General features: G+C 41.5%; 1 protein-coding gene across 1 annotated transcript; it reads right to left on the reverse strand.

Annotated features, from left to right (window-relative positions):
* Positions 1–9,826: 9,826 nt before the first annotated feature.
* On the reverse strand, positions 9,827–18,557 carry STC1 (stanniocalcin 1). Its single transcript, XM_065399895.1, has 4 exons — positions 18,440–18,557; positions 15,979–16,121; positions 14,049–14,260; positions 9,827–10,097 (listed from the first exon to the last, which is right to left on the reverse strand). Exons 1-4 carry the CDS (start codon positions 18,555–18,557, stop codon positions 9,827–9,829), a joined length of 744 nt encoding a protein of 247 aa, XP_065255967.1.
* Between the last annotated feature and the right edge of the window lie 365 nt (positions 18,558–18,922).

The raw sequence follows: 18,922 nt of genomic DNA on the forward strand, positions 1-18,922 counted from the left end.
TTAAACGGCCTGGCAAGCATCAATTACTCTGAGCCTCTGATCGAGGTAAGTACGTATTATAACCAAGGACTAAAACTGCGTGAGGTTCTTTATAGCTTCTGGCTGAGATTTTCAGAAGAGATGCCCAATTCCCATAGCTTCCTTTGAAAATTCCAGACCCTCTGTTGTGAGCATTGATGTCGAAAGGGTGAAACTGCTCCATTGCTAAATTATATTGGCTTCTGGTGATAATGGAGGCATTGCTTATTTTTGTAAAATTTGTGCTTTGGTAAAAGGGACAACGTTTGACCACATTTGCAATGGCCTGAGTGAAATTTAACCATTGCCATCACATTCCCCACCTTGCTAAAAATGTTGAGCCCAATCTGAAGTCCTTGCTCATCCAGTACTTCAACTGATTTCAGAAGAAACAGTTTTAGGGTGGCCTACGGCTCAACAGATTACTAGCAATCCTACCTTATCTTTCCGTAGGGCCCAAACATCCCAGTGGGCGTGACCCTTCCAGATGATGTTCTGTTTGAGACTAAGGTGCACTGCAAGTTTCTACAGCTCATGTAGTATCTGCAATAGGGTGACCCCCATTTTAGTGCATGGTGATTTGAATCCAGTTTGCGTTCGTTATTTTGACTTCACCGTTGGCATTTTTAGGAACATAGACTGGGACAGACCAGGCTTCCCTCTATTCTTGTCACCAGAAGCGGCCAGATGTTCCAACGGAAGGTGAATCCTGCCCTCCCATAATTGTGAAATTGGGGTATTGCTTCAGGATCCTAGCAGGTGATTTTCTTATGCCCTGAAAGATGTGGATTTCTAGCCCTTGTCATCATATCCTCGCTGACGTAGCTGCACTTGCGACTCTTACTCGCATATAAGTCCAAGATTTGAATAAATGATTAGTACTTTTGGGTGCCAGACATACACCACCTTAAGAGGTCTGATTTTCAGGAAGTGCTAAGCATCCACCCACTGGATATCAGGCCCCTTTAAGGCATTTCAAGCTGAGCCCCCAAAATCATTTGTCATAAATCTTTGGCATCTATTCTACACTTATATTGAAACATCCTTCTCTTTATCCATTTAATTCTTTTCTGCCTTTTCATTTAAGCAAGTTGCTTGTGTCATGGGAAGGGGCACTAGAGATTAAATTACAGTTTGAACCTTGCATTATATTTCATCATCCTACTTGAGTTTTTTTTTTGAAATTTTTTTATTTTAAGTCACACTTGCTGAAAGATGGTGACAGAGACAACATGCATTAATATAGAAGGCAGCCTCTTAAGAAAGGCAGAAAAGTCCCAGAGTTAGGAAGTGAAGTGAGTTCCCAAACTTCACACCCAGACATTTTATACAAAGTCATTTTACGTGCCAAAGGTTTCTCTTTTTTTCCCCCCCCCCTCTCCTCATAACTATAAAGAAAGCCGGAAGGGTGAGGGCCAGGAAAAATTGAGATGATTTCCCCCTGGTTATATAACGAAGCTTAAAAAAAAATAAAGACAATATCAGTCAGTCAATCACGTCCTTTGGTCCCGAGCCAAATCAAATTATCCTTTGTTTTGTTTGTTCCATTTTAAGATGATAATGGTGATTTGATTACAACCCACATTCATCATTTAGAGGTGATTTACTCTTCTAAAACCTAATTTGTGCATAGTTTTGTACTGATATCACTACTGCAGTTAGAGCTGTGATTTCTTTTTTTACTGTAATACTTATAACTAGAGCTGGTTAAAACTGAGTTTCCATTTCACGAGAAATTCTGACATTTCAAAATTTCCAGCTAAAAGAAATTTCCAGAACAATTCATAATTCATTTGGGAAATATTGAAGTGACTGTATTGAAACTCTTGGTTTCAATAAGGTTGAAATGTTTCATTTTGACTATATCATTTCGATTGTTACATACTTTATAAAAGTCGAAAGTGTTCTGATAGTTTTTTAATAAAATTTTTTGATGAAATTGGTACATTCCCACAAAATGTTCTGATTTTGTCAAATCAGCATTTTCTGATGATTGGAAATTTTCCAGTGGATTAGTTTTCCCCAGCTCTAGTTATGACACTACAAATCCCTAGTGAGGACACAGTTAAAGGTTCTTTTATACTGGTATAGATTATTCTCCTGCCCTTGCAGGTGTAAGTATCTTTCTGTCACTTTGGGATGCTCAAGGATGAAGAATTTGATTTAAATGTTAGATGGCGTTGTTATTTTCTATCTGAAGATCTACAGCATGTCAGATGAATATATACATACTCTCTTTAAGCTAACATATTCAATATCACAAGTAATGTTAGTAGCATTTTGAATAAATGATGGATTTTACATTTTGATCCCAGGAATGATATATAAAAACGTATCACATTAGCTTCAGAGGTGACTCTGTTCAGTGTGACCAGCCCTCTGTGGAGAAAGAAGTGGTTCGGGACTATTTAGAAAAACTGGACGTGCACAAGTCCATGGGGCCGGATGCGCTGCATCCGAGGGTGCTAAAGGAGTTGGCAGATGAGATTGCAGAGCCATTAGCCATTATTTTTGAAAACTCATGGCGATCGGGGGAGGTCCCGGATGACTGGAAAAAGGCTAATGTAGTGCCCATCTTTTAAAAAAGGGAAGAAGGAGGATCCGGGGAACTACAGGCCAGTCAGCCTCACCTCAGTCCCTGGAAAAATCATGGAGCAGGTCCTCAAGGAATCAATTATGAAACACTTAGAGGAGAGGAAAGTGATCAGGAACAGTCAGCATCGATTCACCAAGGGGAAGTCGTGCCTGACTAACCTGATTGCCTTCTATGATGAGATAACTGGCTTTGTGGATGAGGGGAAAGCAGTGGATGTGTTATTCCTTGACTTTAGCAAAGCTTTTGATACGGTCTCCCACAGTATTCTTGCTGCCAAGTTAAAGAAGTATGGGCTGGATGAATGGACTGTAAGGTGGATAGAAAGCTGGCTAGATCGTCGGGCTCAACGGGTAGTGATCAATGGCTCCATGTCTAGTCAGCAGCCAGTTTCAAGTGGAGTGCCCCAACGGTCGGTCCAGGGGCCGGTTTTGTTTAATATCTTTATTAATGATCTGGAGGATGGTGTGGACTGCACTCTCAGCAAGTTTGCCGATGACACTAAACTAGGAGGCGTGGTAGATACACTAGAGGGTAGGGATCGGATACAGAGGGACCTAGACAAATTAGAGGATTGGGCCAAAAGAAACCTGATAAGGTTCAACAAGGACAAGTGCAGAGTCCTGCACCTAGGACAGAAGAATCCTATGCACTGCGACAGACTAGGGACCGAATGGCTAGGTAGCAGTTCTGCAGAAAAGGACCTAGGGGTCACAGTGGACGAGAAGCTGGATATGAGTCAACAGTGTGCTCTTGTTGCCAAGAAGGCTAACGGCATTTTGGGCTGTATAAGTAGGGGCATTGCCAGCAGATCGAGGGACGTGATCGTTCCCCTTTATTCGACATTGGTGAGGCCTCATCTGGAGTACTGTGTCCAGTTTTGGGCCCCACACTACAAGAAGGATGTGGAAAAATTGGAAAGAGTCCAGTGGAGGGCAACAAAAATGATTAGGGGTCTGGAGCGCATGACTTATGAGGAGAGGCTGAGGGAACTGGGATTGTTTAGTCTCCAGAAGAGAAGAATGAGGGGGGATTTGATAGCAGCCTTCAACTACCTGAAGGGGGGTTCCAAAGAGGATGGAACTCAGCTGTTCTCAATGGTGGCAGATGACAGAACAAGGAGCAATGGTCTCAAGTTGCAGTGGGGGAGGTCTAGGCTGGATATTAGGAAACACTATTTCACTAGGAGGGTGGTGAAGCACTGGAATGCGTTACCTAGGGAGGTGGTGGAGTCTCCTTCCTTGGAGGTTTTTACGGCCCGGCTTGACAAAGCCCTGGCTGGGATGATTTAGTTGGGAATTGGTCCTGCTTTGAGCAGGGGGTTGGACTAGATGACCTCCTGAGGTCCCTTCCAACCCTGATATTCTATGATTCTATGAATTGTACACTTGACTAACAATAACAGATATTAGCCCAATCCGCATCAATGACACTGTGCTGTTACTCCTGGCAGTAAAAATGCATTGATTCTTGAAAAGGGAAGCAGAAGAAGAATTAACTGAAGTACTAACCTCCTGCCTAGCATTGCTTAGATGCTTGCAGCCTTGAGAGCAAAGAGACAATGGAAACTGCTAAAAAAAGGAAAAACCGCAAACAGACTTTTTTTTTTAAAAAAGTTATTTTTAAGTTACACATGGTACAATGAAAACTCCTGCTCCCAATATTTATTGCTTTTCAAACTGTATATTTTTTTATTTCTGTATGATACAAGAGGGCTCCTCCGAGGGCCTAGGTCACCAAGTTGGCATTTGGATAGCTTGCATAAAAGCCTTCAAAGGAATGTCTCATTTTCCTCACAGTGGTGAGACAGCAGGCATAGCTGAGGTAAGATCGCTGGCAGTGGAAACAGTCTATGAATCAGTCATCAGTAGAAAGCAGACCAATAGCGCACTGATTTCCTTAGCGTCATTGATTTAGCTTGTATTGCAACAGGCAACAAAAGTTAATAATAGTCATAACTAGAGCTGTGAGAATAATAGGGTTTTTTTGTTTTTTCTGGGCGTGCTGAAAAAAATTCATTGAACGTCAAATGAAATGGTTTATTTCGTTTTGAGCCTGCTTTTATTTAAAAACGTGGTTTTCGGTCAGTTAAAAATTGAAAATGTGTCTATTTTGAACCCTGAAACATGGAAACAACTTCAAAATTGCTCATGAAATCATTTCCCCCTTTCTCAATCAACTCCAATACATTTTCTTCTTTGATTGAGTCACCTCTTGTTCTAATATTAGGGGGCAGTAAAAAGTGACTGACCTCTCTTTCCAATAATCTCTCTTTTGTAATGGTGAATGGGAACAAAGTCTCCTTTAATCCCTTCTCCTTTCCAATAAAGACGATCTTCCTGGAGCGTTCGAGAGCGACCCTGGACTGTCTGTAGTTCTGTGTCTGGAGCTCCGTGAGATGAAGGAAGCCTGTAAATTAAAATAAGAGAGTCTTCTCCCTGCGGAGCTATTTCTTATAAAGATGGTCTCTAAAAAGTGCTTTTACCTTCGTTTTACTAATGATTCTGCTCTGTCACACTCTCTCTTTATTAAAGCTTCAAAAGTCTCCCGTGAACAGCAGGATTTGAACGTGTGACTTTCAGCATCCATCGCACAGGCTTCTACCTTATGCGGTAAGAGTTACTGTAATGGGCAGTACAGTAGGTGCTTATTCTCTGTGGACTACTCTCTAGAGGTGACATGAAACACTTGGCCACTAGACTATCCTTCCGCCTTTAAAATGTATTGAATCCCTTGGCTATGGCACTGGACTGCAACCCAGGAGACCTGGGGCAAATTTCTAGCTCATCCATAGAGTGACTTGGGCAAGGCCCAGAGGTATGTCTACACTGTAGTTGCAGCACCTGTATCCATACCACAGCTAGCTTTACTCTAGGTTGGCTCCTATACCAATGGCAGCGGAGTCACAGCAGCAGGGGCTATACAAGCTCACCTGTACCCGGGCCCTTAGTTCCTGATCTGTAGAAATGGGGTTGAGAGCACTGCTCTACCTCACAGAGGTGTTGTGAAGATAAAATCCATTAGTGACTGAGGTTGCCTAGCTACTAGGGTGCGGAGGATCCTATGAGTGCCGAGATAGAACTTGGGCTGAAAGTAACTAGCAGGAATTAAAGCCTGGGCTACACCTAAAATTTAGGTGGACCTAGTGGTGTGAAAAAAATAATCACTCCTGAGAGATGTAGTTAAGCCAATTTAAGCTCCACTGTAGCCACCATTAGGTTGATGGACTGAAGAATTCTTGCAGCGGTGGATTTACCACGCTGAGGGAAAAAACCCTTCTGTTGCTGTCGTATGTATATGTCTGTGCTACAGGGGCACGGTGGTGCTGCTGTAGCACTTGCAGTGCTAAGAAAAGATTAAAATAAATAGGCCTTAATATTGGTCAGTATGTTCTCTATATCTTCTTTGTTCATAGGTCTCATATTTGTTAGAGAAAGGAACCTTGGGTGTCAAATCCACACGTCAGCTGGGGGATTTCCAGCCCATGGATAAGTACGTGCGCTAGCTTTGAGCGAGCGTGGTAGTGGATTAGACACCCAATGACATAGCTGGGGTTATATTCAGGCAGCTTGTCTGTACTGCTAGACTGACCGTTTTAGTGAGCTAGCTTAATCAGAGCTCGTGTGTAAGTCTACATGAGCTGGAAAGTCCATCTCCAGATGCAGTGTAGACAGACCCAGTCTGCGTTCCTACAGCCAGTGCTAGCCCAGCCCCTCAGTTAAATAATACTAGTGTGAAGTCATGGGATAGCAGACAGACTGTAAACTCCTTAGTGGCGGGAGCCTGTGTACCTATAATGCGCCAAACCTATTTGCAAGGACATCAGAAGTTAACCTGGTTGGCTTTTTTTTAAACCACCCCACTTTGATTTATTGTTAAAGCATTTGCAAGTCAGCAGTATCTTAGAAAGCTTTGTCTTTCCGAACAGTGAAGGTATAGTGAAAATCAGACACTAGAAAAAGACTAAATTTAACACTTTATTTTGTCTCAGAAGGAATCCACCATAGGCCTCATATTAAGTTATGCATCTTTAATTATAAAAATAAGCAAAGAAAATAACTTGCATCTCTCATTACCATGATATGTTTCAAATAACCTTTATATGAACACATGGAGCTTTAAAAATGTAATTTAACAATAAATAATGACATATACCAGATATGCTCACTGTTTATTCCAGTAATCGGCCAAAAAAAAAAACCAAACCAAAACCCCCTAAGTATCATTAAATTATAAATACATAATGCAAATTTATAATGGCACAAACATGTCTAAAGTGCAAACAAATCACAATGAGAATCATGCAAACGCTTCTAAATAAGCCCCTCAACCCCCAAGAAAATCACTTCGCAGTGAGCACAAGACAAAAAAAAGCATTAGAGATTAAATGAGTGTGAAACAGTCAGACTCTACACTGAGAATCATTTTTCCCTATAAAAATTGTGTGACTGTATTGCAGTGCTAGTATTACTATAGGCCAAGGGGGGGGGGAAAGTGAGACATTAGGCATAAACTAAGCAGCTCAAATATTTTTGTGAAATAGGTTTTCTCTACACTGAGTAGTTGTGTGGGGGGAGGAGGTTAGCTATCAGTGTAGATAGGTAAAGCCACTAGATGAGATTTATCCCTGCTTGAAACCACAGCAATAGGGTTGCTCTGGAAAGGACACCCCACTGTCCTCCCCAGGTGAAAAAACTGATAAAAATTGATTGGAAATGTTTTATACTTTTGGGGATCTGATTGAAAAACCACATTTTTTTTGACAGCCAAAAAGAGTTTCCACTTAATATTCAAAATGTTGGGCATTTAAATAGCCTTAGGAAAAAAACGTGAAAACCTAAGCAGTGTTTATACAAATAGTTGGAAAAAGTTGTCAAGCCATTTTCCAACAACAACAAGACGACGTTTTGAGGGAAAGTTCTACCTGCTTCACAAGGTGAGTTTTACTGGTTGAAATAGCTGCTTTGCACTATGTATGTAAAGGGACCACAGCTCCAGGGCAGCTATACTGGTAGCTTTAATTGGAGCAAACCCCCAGTGTAGACACGCCACTGTGTAGTGTACTTGATACCCAAACTCTGGTGAACTTCCTGTTCTAATGTCCTTTTCCTAATGGTGCATCTCAAAAAGTACCTCTCACAAAGTGCTGAGCACCTGCACCTGGTAAAATCAAGCCGTTGCTACTTGAGCACCCGTAATTCCCACTGGAAAGCATGCAGCACCTTGCAGGATTGGATTCCAGTATACCTGATAGTGTTAAGAATGAACTACAATGTTGCACCTAGCTTGAACGGGACTGCATAATTCAGAGTATATATATGTAAAAAAAAAAAATCGCTGTCAGCAACGTTTTTTGCTGCTTACAATTTTACGACAGCACTTTCGGGCTACATTTAATGAAGACAGCAATTCTGGAAATGCTGCCACTGCATCTGGTTTTAATATATTAGCAGCAAGTCATTGTTTAAAGGCTTTGTGGTTAAAAAGTTCTATTGCTTTATATTTTGCAAAAAGAGATGTCCCTCCCGTTAGCTTTTTACAGAACTTGATTAGCTTCTTGACTAGCCGAACCAGAGTCAGCCACCCACCAGAAGTAGTTTCTAACTGGGGAGATTTTGGAATGTGCGTGTGGAATCAGCCCTGCTGCTCACATGACACAACACAAGGTTGCTTTTTTTGGCGTACAGAACCCAAGACAGACTACTGTTCAGAAAAGCTCTAGCCTTCAGCTATGAGTGAAAAAAAAAATCAACTTGTAAGCCTCAGTTCAGAGCCTCTTTTACAGAAGAGCATAGTAGGAAACGCAGGCTTGCAGGCCGTGTGTTTCAAGTGGCTCGCAACAGGCACAGTGATGCATGTGTTGGGATTTGAGGAGTTTCATTTTTTGGATTGCCGGCTACCTTTAGGCATACCAAACAGGGCTCTATTTTCCATGTCGTGCCTCAGAAGTGACCCTTCTGAAGGCTGCAGCCGTGATATTTAAGAGTTGTTCTGTCAGCCATTTTGACAATTCCCAGATTAGCTTTTTAGCAGTACTTCTGCCTGGGATGCAAGTTAAGTACCATGGTAACCCCTGAAGGTAGCTTGGGCAGTCAGAATCCAGCCGATCGGTGAGTATGAATAGCTACTCATCAGTTTTTTGCCAGGTCCAATTCTAATACATGATGAAACAATTTCTCTCTCTTTCATTCTAAAAAGGCCACAGTGAGGAATGTGTACTTTTGAACATGATAGAGATACTGTTTCCAGGGGGAAAAATAAAGCTAAGGTACAAAACTAAATTTATATGCAATAAAATTATTATATTCTGCTTCTTTTAAGCAGACTCTTCTGGAATTTATGTACAGTACATGACAGATTTTTAAACTATGTATACCACAGTTAGAGCAAGACCTTTAATACTCTAGTTTTAAGACAGTTTTGTTAAGGATTCTTTTAAAGCTTTTAACAGTTAGATACAGTACATAAAGATGCTGGGGTTTTTAAACCAATGCAAAGACTGACCAACTTAAAATCACTTTCACCACATGGTCTTGCACCTCATGCTGTCATTTTCACAGTGCAACTAGTCTGATTTGCTAGTAGTTTTTGCACTGAGATGCAGGGCAATACTAAACAGTCCTCCATGTTTTGTGAGTGCTAGACCTGATTGTGGTAGATTAACTGGGCAAGGGAGTTTTATGACAGAGGATTAAGACTGTATGTCACTGAGACCAAGAATCCAAACATGACATTCATATTCGTCCATGGCCAGCACAGATTCATAACACAAATTCCATTGATATCTTTAGGATAGATCCATTAAAAGCTATCGCCACCTACCAGCCTCATAAGGTTAAAACTATTTGAGTTGGTTTCAAACTGCAAGGGTGTTTGAGCTACAGTTCATCGATAATTTGGTATCTGCTGAAGAACTGACTGTTGTAAAAGCCTAGGTTTATGATTTTCCTTTTTTTTTTTGGTGGGGAAGAGAAGAGAGATGGAGAAATTTCAAAGGCAGAAAGCTGGGACATTGAACACAGAAGCCTAGTTCCATGCAAATTTGTTTGAGAGGGATAGAAAATATGAACGACTAAATCTAAAACCAGTTTCTAATTGTTGTTAAAATCAGCCTACAGTACATTTGGATGGGTGTATTAACTCTTCTAGAAAAAGAGGCTTCTATATTGGTAGTGCTTAGATCCCCTACACACCCATTCTCTCTCCCCTAAGGAATTATGCACTTTCTGAAGAGGTACGTTTCACATGGGATGGAATAGACCCCTCACCTCGGAGGTTCCTGAAATAGATTTTTAGCTTTTGAGGCTCAATGATACGTCGCCTGTTGAAGTCTGCTCTGGGGTGCGTTTGAGAGCAGTGATCTGTTTGCAGCAGATGGAAGAGGCTGGCCATGTTGGGTCCTATCTTCTCCATCAAACTGTCTTTGATGGTGCTGACAGTCTCTTCATCACATTCCAATAAACTTCTCACGAGCTTGTTGTAATACCTGGATAAATGAACAAGACAGTTACTGAGGTAATAGCACAGGAGAGAGAGTTGATCCCAAGCTAGAGCAAATCAGTTTGAAAGAGACTACTCCAGAAAAGTTGTGCTGCTGAGAGAGAACTGGAATTGTCAGGGTTGGTTTTTGTGGTGTATTGAGGACTGTGCTGAAATTGTAAGCTATTACTGCAAGGGGGTGTGATCCCAGGTCCTGCCTGTAACAGTTTCACAGCAAATGCGCAAGTTATAATACTAGCATCAACTTACATAGATTGCTCTCTATCCCAGAGACTTAACCCCATATATTCATCTCTATCTTTGATTCATGGAGTTACAGTACATGTGTGTTTCTGGGACAAAATTCTAGTTTTGGTTAACTAGTCCTAGCCATGCTCCTGTTAAGCTTCTGAATGGTAAATACACAAATTTGGGTTCTAATTAGTAAATGATACTCTCCGATTTTTTTGGCAAGTCGGTGTTGGACTAGGAGCAAAGGTATCAAGGTGGTCACATTTATCAGGACTTATTCACTAGTAAAGAACCATTAAAATTGTAAACTGCCTTATTTCATCCCCACAAACAAGTGTAATATCAAGACCATAAGCTCAAAATAGATAGATAATGGACAGAAATAAGTTTTGGAAGATATAGACCCTTATGCGCGCCAGAGTAGAAATTCCCTATGCAAAAATTATTCCCTAACTGTTTACCTTAGGGCTTTTTTTTGCAGCTTCCTCTGAAAAATCTGGCACTGAGCACTGTTGCACAGGATATTGGACTAGATGGACCATTGGTCTGATGTGGTATGTACACTCCTATAAAGGAATATGAATTTCTATATGCTTCTTAGGACTCTTCTATGGAGATTTGACACCAACCCTTTCCCCCCTTTTATGTAGTCTTTAGAAAGGGTTGAAGAAAACTAGGTCAGTGTAGGTCGAATAGCTTGACAAACGCATGCATTCCTCATGGGATGAATTTTTTTTAGGATTTACAACCAGCAGTAACATGCTGAAGATGAGAAAGTTGGTTAATTTAATCAGGCCCTTTTGCCTTCCACAAGGGACTGCAGTTTCTACCCTCTACTGGGGAATCTTATTTTAGCACAAGGCCCTGAGAGTATGCTTTCCTTGCTCTCCTCTTTATGAGAGAGAGCCAGGAATTTGTGCTGATCTGTTTCCCCATCTCTGTTTGAGTCAAGCAGAGAAAGAACAGTGCTCAAAAGAATTCTCCTCCATGGGACTCAGAGAGAGAGAGCTGTGTTGATTCTTCCTATCACTTGTTCAGGTTTGCGCTGTCTGCTTAAGGGGACTTAAGAGTGCAGGGCAATCCTATTGATCTCCTAGAGAACAAATTGGAGGAAGTGTAGCAGTATCAGAAGTCCTGGGGGCTACTGCCCAGGAGGATAATGGGGAGCATATTACCACATCTAAGGAGGATGTGGGCAGGATAGAAGGCCATAGGGTAGAGAAGAGGAAAAAGACAGTGCTCTTTTCACAGGTGTTACCTCAGGCTTCTTCCTCAACTGCTATACCTGTAGTGTGAAGAGAAAGGCCTGGGAGTTTGGAGTAAGGTACTAACATTAACTCAGAAGATCCCATTAGGGAGTTCTGAGTGACACTTTCTATGAAGTTTACAAAGGGTTAGAGGTCATAAGCAAAGTACTATGTTTATAGGTAGAGCTGGGTGGAATTTTTTTTTCCTCGTGGAGAAAAATGCATATTTGGCAACTTCAAAACATTCCGTAAATTCACGTTGAGGTGACCAAATTGTTTTTTGATGCAAACAAAAATTCTGAAAAAAAGTTTACACATTTTGTTTCAAAGTTTCCTTCAATTTTATTTAAAAAATTGAAAACAAAATCCCACTTAATCTGATTGGCACATTAAAAAGTTAAAAAAAAAAAGTCTTCTATAATGATGCAAAGATTTTCAAAAAATTTCATTTTCAGGTTGAACCAAAATAATTTTTTGAGGGGTGAATTTTCAGAGAACCAAAAATATCCATTAGTTGCACAGCTGTAGTTACAGGTACATCAGGAGAGGTTATAGAGAAGCCCTAATGTTAGATAATTTAGAGAGTTTTTGGATTCAGACAACTCCGTGGCCATTTATGAACACCTCTATTGATCCTTTACCCTTCATAAAGAATTTACACTTTATATGAAGGTTATATGTATGAGAGAATGTTGTCCATTTTATTATGTGCTGCTGCAGATGTATCAATGCACCACAGAAGCTAGTGATTGGGAACTGCCTAGTAAAACATCTCTTCTTCCTGGTGTCAGGTTTTGCTCAGGTTAGTATCCTTTGCAGAAGAGGTTCTAGTGGATGATGATGATCTTGTGTTTATCATCAAATTAAACTTTCAGATTCTATTCCCTTGCCTACACCCTATTCCATGCCTTAGCTATCTCTCCAGCACTCAAAGTTACTGGATAGAAATACAATCTGATGTTTTTTAAGAAGATTATTAAATAAATGAATTTTAATTTCAGTAGCTACAGCATGTCCAGAGGCAGAAAGGCCTTCCTCCTTCACGGCTACTGACTTGAGATTAAATCACAGGAAGCTGCATGACCCTTTAACTACTTCCTGTTGGAATTCCGTGCCAAATGGCACATTCTTATTTTGTGTCTATGTTGGGACTTGGGCTGGGAAAGCAGGATGCTTTAGGAGAACTTAGTATAAACTATTAGCTGGGAAATCCTGCTTCTTTTGTTACTCAACATGTTACAATATCCTTTTGCTTCACCGCTAGTCCAAGGCTGTGAGTGGAGTAGTTTCCTTTACCACATCTTATCCCAAGACGTGGGTCTTAAGGAACAGTGACCTTGTTCTAGGGTTTGATTCTCCACTTGCTTTGCACCTTGTGGCGTGACTTACACCTGTTCTACCATTTGAGTGCTAGTGTGTTTACACACACACTCTCAGTGTAAGTGTCCACACAAGGTGTAGAGAGTGTCAAGTCACCTGAACTCTTCATGCGTGCAAGTTAAACATTTATACCCAAGGGATTATAAAATTAAGGGCTTGTCTATGTACGCCTGTAGCAGTATAGTTACGTGGTACAACACCCCCACCCTGGGGTAGATGCAGTTATACAGGTGTTTATAGCATTCCCTTTCCTACATAGGAGTAAGAGTTATCCTTAGCACCCTTATATTGGGAGTAACTGTATCCACACTAGGGATTGTACTAGTACAATCCCGCCCCCAAGTCAAAATAATTATAACATTGCAAAAACTGAAGAGACCTCTGACTGCAATGTAGACATAGTGATTGCAGCATGGGCAGACATACCCACACTAGCTTTACCCTGCCTTGTTCTAGAGATGACAGTAACCTTCTATTTTATCAGGAGGCTGGGAGTAGGGAATGCTCAGAATCCCATAACCTAATGGGTCATAACAACAAAGTCATGGAAGAGCCATTTAGCTGGTGCACCCTTTAAAGCATTCTCAGTTATTTATATTAAACACAGAATGAGACTGTTTACTGAAGAGAGGTGGAGTTGCCTTGAGAGGAAATTAAGCTGCAATATTCACTAAGAGATGTTCAACATAAGAATTAAAAGGGACACTCGCAACATTTTCAGACATGTAGTTATCTACCATCCATCGCTATAAGTAACACGTCTGCTAAGTATAACAAAGTTAACCAAAGAATTCTCAGCTTTAAGTTTACTTTGTGCCTTTCAGAGCTCTTTGTCTAGCTAGTTTTACTGTTTCCCACCTGATGTACAGAACTTTATAAACATGAGCAGGGGATCAGAAAAAAAATCTGATTCAGAGTATTTTAAAACAAGATTTTAAAAAGCCAGGAAGTACTATTTAAAGTGAGCTGTATCTGGAACATGTAAAAATTAAAAAAAATAGACTCAGGTTGAGAACATCCCTTTAAATGTGCTTCATTTTGTGTTCTTGTATGTTTCACATAAGGAAACATCCACATACCTGTTTGAGAAGTGATTTGGAAATTGGACAACTTCAGTGATTGCTTCAGGATTACGCTTTGCAATGCTACACATGTCCAGTTTGCTGTAACATTCCTCCTGCACCTCCGAGATCATTCTTTGGAAAGTGGAACACCTCCGAATGGCAAGGAAAACCTTGGACGTAACTCCGTTTGCAATGCATTTCAGGCTCTCTTTCACAAAGGCTTTTCCCTGCACATTTAGAAGCAGCATTATCTGAATGTGCAACTGCATAAGTCATTCATAAAATGTTAACACATACAGGGCCGGCTCCAGGCACCAGCTGAGCAAGCTTGTGCTTGGGGCGGCAGATTCTAAGGGGCAGCATTCCGTCCAATCCTAGAGTGGCAGGGCCGCCCTTTTTTTTTTTTTTTTGGTTCGCTGCTCCGGCCGCCCTGTAGGGGGGCGGCGGCGCGGAGGAGGGTAGTGCCCTGCTGGGAGCGGGCTGCGTGCTCTGTCTGCCCCAGCTGGTGCCAGGTCTGCAGCAAGCCCGGCAGCCCGCATCCTTCCCTCCCCGCCGACCTTCAATTCACCTGCAGGCGGGAGCAGCGTGGAGCAGGCGGCACGGCGGGAGCAGCGTGGAGCAGGCGGCACGGCGGGAGGGGCCGAGTGGCAAGCGCCCCGGCTGAAGGAAGCCCTGGCCGCCCCCCTTCTCTCTCTCCCCCCGCTCCCTCCCCCTGCTAGCCGGGGCGCGCACTCCGCTGCCCGGGGCACGTCTGCAGCGCAGGGAGTCCCCGTTTGCACCCCGGCTCCGGCCGCCCTCCATGGTTGTTTTTTTTTATTATTTTTTTTCCCTTCGCCGCTCCGGCTGTCCCGCAGGTTTTTTTTTTTTTTTGCTTGGGGCGGCAAAAAACCCAGAGCCGGCCCTGAACACATAGCAGCAATTAGCAAAAGCAGGGTATTTATCCTTGCTGTGATTTAAGTGTTGTGTCAAAAGCTTACTCAGCAATAAAGAAACCCATTTATGGTCAAGGCATTTTGTTCCACGGGCTTGTATTCCTAATTATTGTAAATATAAATATTGATTAATGCCCAGTGGTCCCCCTCAGGATTAAGGCCCCAATTGTACTGGGCAATGTACAAACACAATACTTACTCCCTGTTCCAAAGAGTTTCCCAGTCTAAGCAACAGCATCAAAATGGTCTAAGATGCTAGTGGCACAGCTGTGTGATAGCAATATTGCATATATAGGGGCCAATCCTGTAAGGTGCTGAGTGCCCCAACCTTTAAGCAGGCTTTGAGGCTCACATCCTGATGTGGGGTGTTTCATTTTACGGCACCCTGAGATCTTCCAAATAGTGTCACCCTCCCCTATTGGAAGAGATGGTTATTATGCCCACTTTATAGATGATAGTAAACGTCCCTAGCAGAGCCAAGACTACGATCCTTTACTTATGCCCTTTCTCTAGCTATTCCACGTGAAAAGAAGAAAAAAAATCTGCAGCTCCAGAGAGTCAGGCTGAACTGGTTTTGCATTCCCAGGGCTGAAGACTTCCAATTCAAATCACACATCCGTGCCAGGTTACACAGTGAGAAGAGTGACTTTGTTAGAAGAACGTTTATATTTCCTCCTGAAGAGGAAATTTAGCTCTCTGCCCCATAAGACGGCCTCTGCCAAGTCCTCACACACAGCACACACTATGTGGAAAACGTACTGTAGAAAATCTCCCGGAAGAATAGATTTGTGGCCAAAAAAGCAAAGTCCTGGTTCCCACAAGAGCATCTAAGTAGTAGCAAGGCGCATTAGGAACTATGGGTGGCCTGTACAGAACCCATTGCAGGATCAGGACCTATTAAAATCTCCATTCCAAGCATTTGAGTGCCATGGGGATTAAGCAAGCACTTTGCTGACTCAGGGTGTAAAGCTGGCCTGAATAAAGAGGGAAAAAAGGTTAGCCTTGTACTGTACCTGAGTGTCAAATTTAGCAGCGCTGTAGAGGAAGGACTTGCAGATGTTGTACATTCCATCCGTGTCACACGTAGAGTTCTCCAGGCAGGCAAAAGCACCGCAACCCACCTGGAGGGCACTATTTAAACAGCGAACCACTTCAGCTGGAAGACAGGCATAGGACATTACACAATGCTTCCCACTTCCATAGCCCCCTTCATCTGAGGGCACAAAGCACGTTACCAATGATTAAGTTACAGAAGACTCTTGTAGACATAGTCCTGTGTCACAGGATTTTGGGGGAGCAGGGGAGGGAGTAAAAACAAGAGGTACATATCAGGCATGTATTAACTGAAGTCATGCAATAAGCCACCAGCAAAACTTGGAACAGAACACAGATCTTCTGACAGTCGCATGTCCTAGACTCCTACAAATTAAGTGAAACTGACCAGTAGGAAACATTTTTAATATTGACCTGAGCCATTACTTATCCCACTTTTTGAGTTTACTCAACCTTTAAATAAAAAAGGTGTAGAGCCCACTTAATGTAAAGTTAGTCCATCTGAGGCAGAGATGAAGGAGAAACACTAGTGGAGATTATGCATGTTTGGGATACTGCTAAAAGCCCTGGAGCTCCAATAGTTTATTAGTCTGAAAGGCAGTCATGATGAATTGACAATATCTAGATCATATATAATGGCTGAAAGAGAAAAATGGAATCAATAGTGCATAGGGACACTAGCCAAAATAAATAAATAAATAAATAAAATGTGATAACTTCATTTTCATTCTTGTGGCTATTTTGAAGGGAGAAAAGCTTTGACTAGTGTTGAGTACTTTATCGTGCTAGGAAGGAGAATGTTTTAGTCCATATATTAGTCCAACTGCAGCATAGATAGCCCCTGGTTACTTGCTACATATTAATATGGTACCCAGCTCTTCATAAGCAGAGCACAGCTCTGATAAAGGTTTTCATGAAGATAGAATCAACATTTGATCCAGAGAGTTAAACTAATGAAGATCAATGTATAATTAAAATAATTAATACATAGGCCCCAATGTGTGTAAACGGCAGAACATAAAACATTTCTCTGTATTAAAAAATGATATTGGGTGTATTGAAACTATGAGCCAACTGTATTACCACCCTAAAGTTAACAGGTATTAACCTTTTCTAGCAAGCTGAACGTCTGTCCAATTATGTCCCTGTGCAGGGCATATTCATTACTTTTTGTCAGATCTTGTTACTGACATTCTTCAGGGAAGAGAGTGAACCTGGAGTCTCAAATCAAGATATTAGATGTCTGTGACAGGAGGATATAATGCAGAGTGGTAGAGGAAAACCTGTACCAAAAACTAGCTCCTAATCAAAAGAGGGGTCTGTTACAATTGCTGTCTTTCGAGGGAAAAAGAAATGCAGCCCCTGTGGTCCAATACCACTTACACACCTGGAGAGAAAGATGTGATATTATCCTATTCCTAATTCACCCCGGCCATCTCAAATTGTTTTCATAATTATATGTTTTGATAGGTTCCGATTATAACCTTGCTTTCAGCAGGTTTAATATGCATTAGGGTTTTATTGTTTTAGGCACAGTGGACTAGAGAGAGATCTTATGTTTCTATAGCAACCAAATACAAAAGGAAATTGAGCAAACACCCTCATATAGTACTGCAAAGCCCTGCAGATCTAAAATAAAACAGCTCTTAATGAGCTCCAAATTAGAAGATCCCTCCTCACTGTCTTTACCTTATATTTTTAAGACAGATTTTTATTTTTCCATTGCTTAAGAGAACATAAAATGTGCTCAGTTCATCTGGACACCTACAGCACACGAAGTAGAGCCATTCAGTGATGACTTGCTAGTTATTCCTCTCATCTATTGTAAAGGCTAGTTAGGTAAGTGTGCTTATCATATTGTCATGTTACCATTCTGACCAATATCTATAGGCAATTAAGACTACATGTTAACAGTGGACACGTTTAGCTTATTACATTCTCTGAAGTGGTATTAGAAAAAAAAAATCTTGTTCCTCCCCCCTTTGAATACACAGATATTTAGCAGAAGGAGCTTTAACTTGCTAATAAGCAAGGAATTTAACATTAAAGTGTATTTATGACAGGGGAAAAAAAACATTCAACCTGCATGAAAAAAGTGCATGTAACTCATTTAATATCTGCAATTATATTTATATATATATCTATATATATATACACACACACACACATACATATATATATATACACATATACACACACACACTGCAGATTACATGCTGGTTTATAAACCATCTCCTGAAATGAGATTATTTCCTGTAGCTATGCATCAATATTACACAGAATCAGTTTCCTAGGATTTTTGCTTATATAATTTATTGCTAACAGCCACGAAGGGACAGTCTATAGCAAAGCTTAGCAGCAGAGACATTTGCAACAGTTTAAACACATCAGGGCTCTCAGCCCCTCTTTGAGGGGTGTTACCTGAATTCTGTGCTGCAACCCTGGTTTTCCTGGGGCTCACAGAGTCATTCTGTTCGGCTTCATAAGATGCAGAAGCACTGATCACCAGCAGCAGGAGAATAACTGACTTTTGGAGCATTCTCTGACAAGTTTCCGCTAAGTTTTTGTGAGTGTCTCCTCTTTCTTCGGCTTCAGCAAAGATGCGGATCTGGATACACTCACAGAGAAAGGAGTCTGTCAAGGACTTGGTACTGCTGCAGCCTTGCTCCGCTTGTACCCCTAGCTCCTGCTCACTGGGGGACCAAGAGCAAAGCTCAGGGCTTTTATAGCCGGCCTTATCTATCCCCCTTCCAGGATCTGGAGCCAATCAGGAGGTGGTATAGGCAGCCAATGGGATGCTGTGCTCATTCAAGCACCAGAGCACTGGAACTTCACAGGAAGAATATTTTCCAGCCAATTAAAAGGACCTGCCAAACAATAATAAAAAAAAAAAAGTTAATCTTC

Source organism: Emys orbicularis, chromosome 2 (genome assembly GCF_028017835.1).
Source record: "Emys orbicularis isolate rEmyOrb1 chromosome 2, rEmyOrb1.hap1, whole genome shotgun sequence".
NCBI classification, from domain to species: Eukaryota; Metazoa; Chordata; order Testudines; family Emydidae; genus Emys; species Emys orbicularis.

What these genes read in the sequence shown, in the direction of transcription:
- STC1 (XM_065399895.1), bottom strand. Translation starts at nt 18,557, where the DNA reads ATGCTCCAAAAGTCAGTTATTCTCCTGCTGCTGGTGATCAGTGCTTCT. An exon ending in GGTTGCAGCACAGAATTCAG is followed by an intron (nt 16,122 to 18,439) that starts GTAACACCCCTC and finishes CCTGTCTTCCAG; the next exon opens with CTGAAGTGGTTCGCTGTTTA. An exon ending in CTGCTAAATTTGACACTCAG is followed by an intron (nt 14,261 to 15,978) that starts GTACAGTACAAG and finishes CTAAATGTGCAG; the next exon opens with GGAAAAGCCTTTGTGAAAGA.